This window comes from Oncorhynchus nerka, unplaced genomic scaffold, assembly GCF_034236695.1.
Source record: "Oncorhynchus nerka isolate Pitt River unplaced genomic scaffold, Oner_Uvic_2.0 unplaced_scaffold_7940, whole genome shotgun sequence".
NCBI classification, from domain to species: domain Eukaryota; kingdom Metazoa; phylum Chordata; class Actinopteri; order Salmoniformes; family Salmonidae; genus Oncorhynchus; species Oncorhynchus nerka.
In genome coordinates, this window is record NW_027033379.1 from 1 (window position 1) to 6,133 (window position 6,133).

Genomic DNA, 6,133 nt, shown 5'->3' on the forward strand with positions numbered 1-6,133 from the left:
GTTAACAATGAAATTGCAATCATTCATCTTTTAAAGTACTGTATTATTTATATTATTTCTATATATTATTAAATGTATAATATAAAGACCTATTATATACTTACCAAATGGATCTTTGCATATAACATTTTCAGATACTGGTCCAGGTTCACTCTGACCAATGTCGTTTTGTGCCACGACACGGAACAGGTATTCAGCATCAGGGATGAGTCCAGTGAGACTGTACATTGTAGTGGTGATGTGTGTCTTGTTGTGACGCACCCACTTCTCTGTGGACACCTCTCTCCTCTCAACGTAATATCCTGAAATGCGGGCGCCACCATCATCCTTTGGTCTGCCCCAAGAGAGAGCAACAGTGCTCTTTGTGACATCCATAACTTCTGGTGGGTTGATTGGAGGTTCTGGAGGAGCTGTTGTTTACCAACAAATATTTGCATAATTGTAAATAGAAGAAGTGAGGAATGATAACTAACACAATAACACATTTCACATTTGCGGAAAAATAATTATGAATATAAAAATAATACTTACACAGGGGTGTCTTCGGAGTGACACATTCATCTGATTTGAGAGATCTGCTCACACCAAATTGGTTTTCAGCAGTGATCTTGAAGTGGTATTCAACATTCTCCTTCAGTCCCTTGACCACCAGAGCTGTGTCCACCACTCTTGAGTCCACAGTGTACCATGCTACCTTTGATACCTCACGCCGTTCAACGATGTAACCCAGGATATCAGAGCCACCGTCTTGAGAGGGAGGTCTCCAGCTGACTCGTACGGAGCGAGCCTGGATATCATCAAACTCAAGGGGACCTTCCGGTGAGTCTGGACGTCCAATCACTTTAACATTGATGTAGACCGCCTTTCTGCCACATTTATTCTCTAGCACCAGGTCATATGTTCCGGTGTCGTCTCTGTGGGCTTCTTTAATCACAAGTTCAGTGATATCATCATTGGTGGCGATCATAGCTCGGTGAGACACATCTCGGCCTTCCTTTGTCCACTTGCAGATAGGGACTGGTTTACCCTTGATTGGCACAGACAGCCTGGATGACTCCTCCTTATTCCTGGGACCACACATAGCCTTCCTCGTATTTGGGGTCCAGTTCGTAGTCAGGATAGTCTGAAATGAATCATACAAACATCATTAGATTAGTTCACATTTGACACAAGCTTCAAAAGCAAAATACAAAATACAGCTCTTCATGGCACTCTAAACACATATTTAATCTCTTACCGAGCATTTCTATAACCTTGACGATTCCTGGGATCTCGACTGGCTCTCCGGGTCCACCAGCGTTGCAGGCCATCACACGGAACTTGTACTCAGCTCCCTGAGGCATGTGTGTCAGAGTGTATTCACAGATTTTTATGGGCAGTTTCCTGGTGGTTGCACATGGTCCATTCCACCTGGTCCACCTTCTGCATCTCAATCAGGTAACCAGTGACGACGGAACCACCCTCTTCCTCAGGAGGACTCCAAGCCAGAGACACAGAAGTTCTGGTGGTGTCTGTAACCATGGGGAACTGTGGTGTGCTAGGAGGCTCTGTTTAGATAAAGACAACAAATAGAATAGTTGTGGTTATGCATACATCTTTGAAAATGGGTGCTAAGTTCCAGCGGAATTGGATCCATAGATCATTGAGTTGAATGACACATTGCAAAATAGTAAAAAATAATAATTACTTAATTTACTGCCTATTCCAATGTTGGGCATGACAAACAAGGTAGAGGATTACAGATACATACCAATGGGATCCATGGCGATAGCTGCTTTAGATGCCATACTGGGTTTGCTTGAGCCTCTTGAGTTCAGGGCGATCACGCGGAACTCATACTCATTGCCTTCGCACAGACCAGATGATCTGTATCTGGTCATGGTGACTGGGTTCTTAACGATGCTCATCCACCTTTCAGATCTGACCTCTTTGCGCTCAATTATGTATCCAGACACCTGGGACCCTCCATCTTCTTCTGGTGACTGCCATGTGATGGTCATTCCTTCATGAGTCACATCCAGTACATCAGGTCTGTTTGGTGCACTGGGTACGGCTGTGGAGAGATTAGAGATTTCACATTAGACTACTGAACGTGCGCCACCATCATCTCATGCCTTTAACTTCATCAAAACTGGGCCTCCCAGATGTAAGACTGTCTAAAGCACTGCATCGCAGTGCTAGAGGTGATCACTGCAGACCGGTTCAATCCACAGAGGCAGTTGCAAAAATTGTCCGGGTTAGGAAGGTTTGGCCGGCTGTGACACAGCTTGGGTTGGAAACTAGGTCTGTAGTGACTGCTATGCCTCGTGCTCTAGTAACTCCTTGTGGTGGGCCGGGCACATGCATGCTGATTTCGGTCGCCAGTTGTACAGTGTTTCCTCTGACACATTGGTGCGGCTGGCCTCCGGGTTAAACGAGCAATGTGGTCGTTTTGAGGATGGGTTGTGTTTTTGGAGGATGCATGGCCTCGAACTTCGCCTCTCCCGAGTCCGTACGGGAGTTTCAGAGATGGGACAAGACTGTAACTACCAATTGATATCACGAAAAAGGGTAAAAAACTAAGTCCACAAATTTGGGCACTTTTCTCACTGTTTTGGTGTTTAAATCATAGTGTATAATACATATTGTCAAAAGGTGGAATTTAATGTGTTTTATGATTTATGATGACTTACTTACTTGAGACTCTTGCATTCAACAACTTCAGACTGCAAGAATCCTCCAATGCCGAAGGTTGCTGGTTGCAGCCACACTGAACACGACCAGTTCCCCCAGACAATCTGGTGAACTTGAATGTGGTCTTGTGACAGATTCCGACACCAGCCATCCGGCGTGTGAGCGTCACGCTGCTCAACATAGCCACTGACGTTGGCACCGCCATCCTCTCTGGTGGCTCCCAGCTGACCTACCGATGTGGCATCAACAGCATCAACTGTGATTAACCAATGGGTATTCCAGGTTTATCTAGATAGAAATAAGCAGACGGTTAGTACTTCAAATTTTCCAATACATGACGCAGTAACAAAAACATAAGAACGCACAAACACAAGTATGGAAGCTTTCCAAGAACACACACACTTACCAAGAATGATAACTTTGAGTATCTCTGCTGCAGTTCCTATGGAATTCCTTCAATTGAAGAGAGCTACCAGTGTCATCATGGTTGTCTCACGCACAGTCAGTTTGGTGTATTTTCCATTAGACTCAATCTTAACCCGGTCAAGACTATCCTTCATCTTTGTACCATTGAAGGACCAGCTGCAAACTGGAGCAGGTTGGGCTTTTATAGGAATATTAATGTTGATTGGTTTACCGCTGGCACATGGACAATCTTCTGTGGAATGCCTACGATCAATATAGGTGCCACTGTAAAAGGAAAGATGATTTGAAAATTAGAACATCTCGAAGATGTATCAAACCCCATATTTTAAATAGATTAACTGCCATGTATATCAGATATTATTCAGAATATAACATACGTAGTTGTTCCTGAATGACCACAGGTCCTGTAATCTCCCTAGGCTCGCTGACTCCTCTGCTGTTTGTAGCTCTGATTCTGAAGAGATACGTCTCCTTCTCTGTCAGACCAGTGACGGTGTGCTGGGACATGGACTGTTTAACGGTGGCCACTGCACTCCATCTGTCTGATCCAACGATGTTAGCTTCATGACGTAACCCGTCAGTCTGTTTCCACCATCGTGAAGAGGTCTTTCCCAGTTCAGGATTGCTGAGGTCTTGCCGATATCCACAATGTGCAGATCCTGAGGAAGGCTGGGAACTTCACAGATCAACACTGATTCAGGGATTTCACATGGTTCTCCAACACCATATATGTTCTCTGGTAACACTCTGAAGAAGTAGTGTACTGATTCCCTCCAGGCCACAGAGATTCTGAACAAGTCTCCTGCATTCTGTTGTAACGGTCTTGTAGGATTTCATTGAAGCTTCACGTTTCTCAATGATGTAGTTGTTCACAGGGGCTCCACCATCAATACTTGGTACATCCCATGTGATGACGACAGACTCCTTTGTGTAGTCTTTGACTCTAACTGAACCGGGTGGTCCAGGAGTGTCTGGAAAATACAGAAAGGATTAACTGACTGTTCACAGCACAGAGATCATATAATTCACTATTCTTTAAATAATTATATGGTTTACAGATAGTTCTTAATCATTTAACCATCTTAAGTATGACAACGTAACCGCATAACATACCATAAACTTTGACGAGAATGGTTGCTGATTTCTTGCCAGATGGATTTTCAGCCTCAATGGTGTATTTGCCAGAATCGTAACGATGGACCTTCTCAACAATCAGTTGAGTGTAACTGTCAGTTGTATCAATGAACCCACGGCTCTGCAGGTCAATGCCAGGTTTCCTCCAGGTCAATACTGGTGCAGGTCTTCCAGTCACATTGACAAACAGCCTCAGAGTGTTACCAGCTCTCAGACACACAGTCTTCTTCAGATCATCAGGAAGATCAAGATCAGGGATTGCTGTTGGGACCAAAATGACAGCATGTTAACAACATATGTATAAAAACTGTAAAAGTGTAAAGGAGTGGCTGGGCTTCAATGTAGACATTGGTATAAACGGCAGTTGTACCAAGTTACCATTTACATTACTAATGCTGCCATTGTGAAGTATTGACAGTAAAAGCATAAAAACAAACTTACAAAGTTTCTCAACCGGCTCAATTTCCACACTTGGTTCGCTGAATTCCCCAGTGCCATTACTATTGACTCCTGCGACGCGGAAGCTGTACTTCTTGTTGCTTTGAAGTCCAGCGGCAACAAACGAATTGGTCTTCAGAGTCTTCTGAGTGGCCCTGTACCACTGCTCGGTTCCTTCCTCAAGCACCTCCACCACGTAGCCAACAACATCAGCACCACCATCATACATTGGTCTGGTCCATTGCAGGCTAATGCTATGCTTGGTGGAATCTATCACACGTGGAATTGAAGGAGAGGCTGGAGTGTCTGGAATCGGTAAAGACAAAATACAGTATGGGTTATTCAACAGCAGTAGTTTTTCAGTGTTTCAAAAGTCAACCATAAGTCAACTTTTAGAAACAAAAACGGTAAGATTATAAAGATGGATTATAAGACAATGACTGTTTGATCACTGGACGGGAGGGTAGCCTAGTGGTTAGAGTTTTGGACTAGTAACAGAAAGGTATCAAGTTCAAATCCCCAAGCTGACAAGGTACAAATCTGTTGTTCTGCCCCTGAACAGGCAGTTAACCCACTGTTCCTAGGCTGCCATTGAAAATAAGAACTTGTTCTTAAACTGACTTGCCTAGTAAAATAAAGATAACATTTAAAAAACTTACATGTTGGCTCTCTACAGTAGGCATACTGAGAGGCTTCACTGGGCTGGCTGTTTCCAGCTGTGTTCACGGCTGTAACACGGAACTGGTAATCACTGCCTTCCAGCAGACCAGAGATCTTCAGGCGGATGTCGTAGATGGTAAAGGTCTTATTGACCCTGGTCCATCTGGAGCTGCTCTTTTCACGTTTGTCCACCAGGTAATTCTTGATCTCACTTCCACCATCACTCTCAGGTTTCATCCATTCAATGATGACGTGCTCTTTTCCTACAGCCGTGACCTCTGGTGCTCCAGGTTGTGATGGGATAGCTGCAATGATGTAGGGGAAAAAATCATGTTTAATAAGGGTTTTCCTTAGAATCAGACTAAAATTGTTTTGAATCTACTAAAATGAGATGGCCACTGGATGCACACTTACTGTATGCGTTTCTGGCGATGACAGGCTCGGACTCCAAGGGCACACCAGGTCCGAACTTGTTGACTCCTCTGACACGGAAGACGTACTCGTTGTTCTTGATCAGTTTGGAGCTGACACAAGACAGAGTCTTGCACTCAGTCTCCATGATCACCCAGTTGAGTCTGCTGGTCTCACGCCTATCAACAATGTAATGAGTGACCAGATCTCCACCGTCCTCCAGAGGGATCTTCCAAGACACAGTGCACTTCTCCTCTGTCACCCTGGTGATTGTGATCTTGTCCTCAGGAGGCCCTGGTGTATCTGGAAATACAGATTGAAACATACAAATGTGTTATTATGGTAATAGTCAGTGTAAGAAGACATTTTGTTGAGCTCCAATTTGTTTCCA

The 6,133-nt window shown here is 44.2% G+C and overlaps 1 protein-coding gene across 1 annotated transcript; it reads right to left on the reverse strand.

Annotated features, from left to right (window-relative positions):
- Positions 1–1,374: 1,374 nt before the first annotated feature.
- On the reverse strand, positions 1,375–6,045 carry LOC135566035 (titin-like; the record flags this gene model as incomplete). The annotated part of the gene is made up of 10 exons (XM_065013954.1): positions 1,375–1,547; positions 1,751–2,053; positions 2,677–2,902; positions 3,311–3,363; positions 3,477–3,758; positions 3,864–4,070; positions 4,213–4,494; positions 4,675–4,977; positions 5,331–5,636; positions 5,746–6,045. Coding segments are annotated over 10 exons (2,435 nt in total), but the record flags the coding sequence as incomplete, so codon positions are not given.
- Between the last annotated feature and the right edge of the window lie 88 nt (positions 6,046–6,133).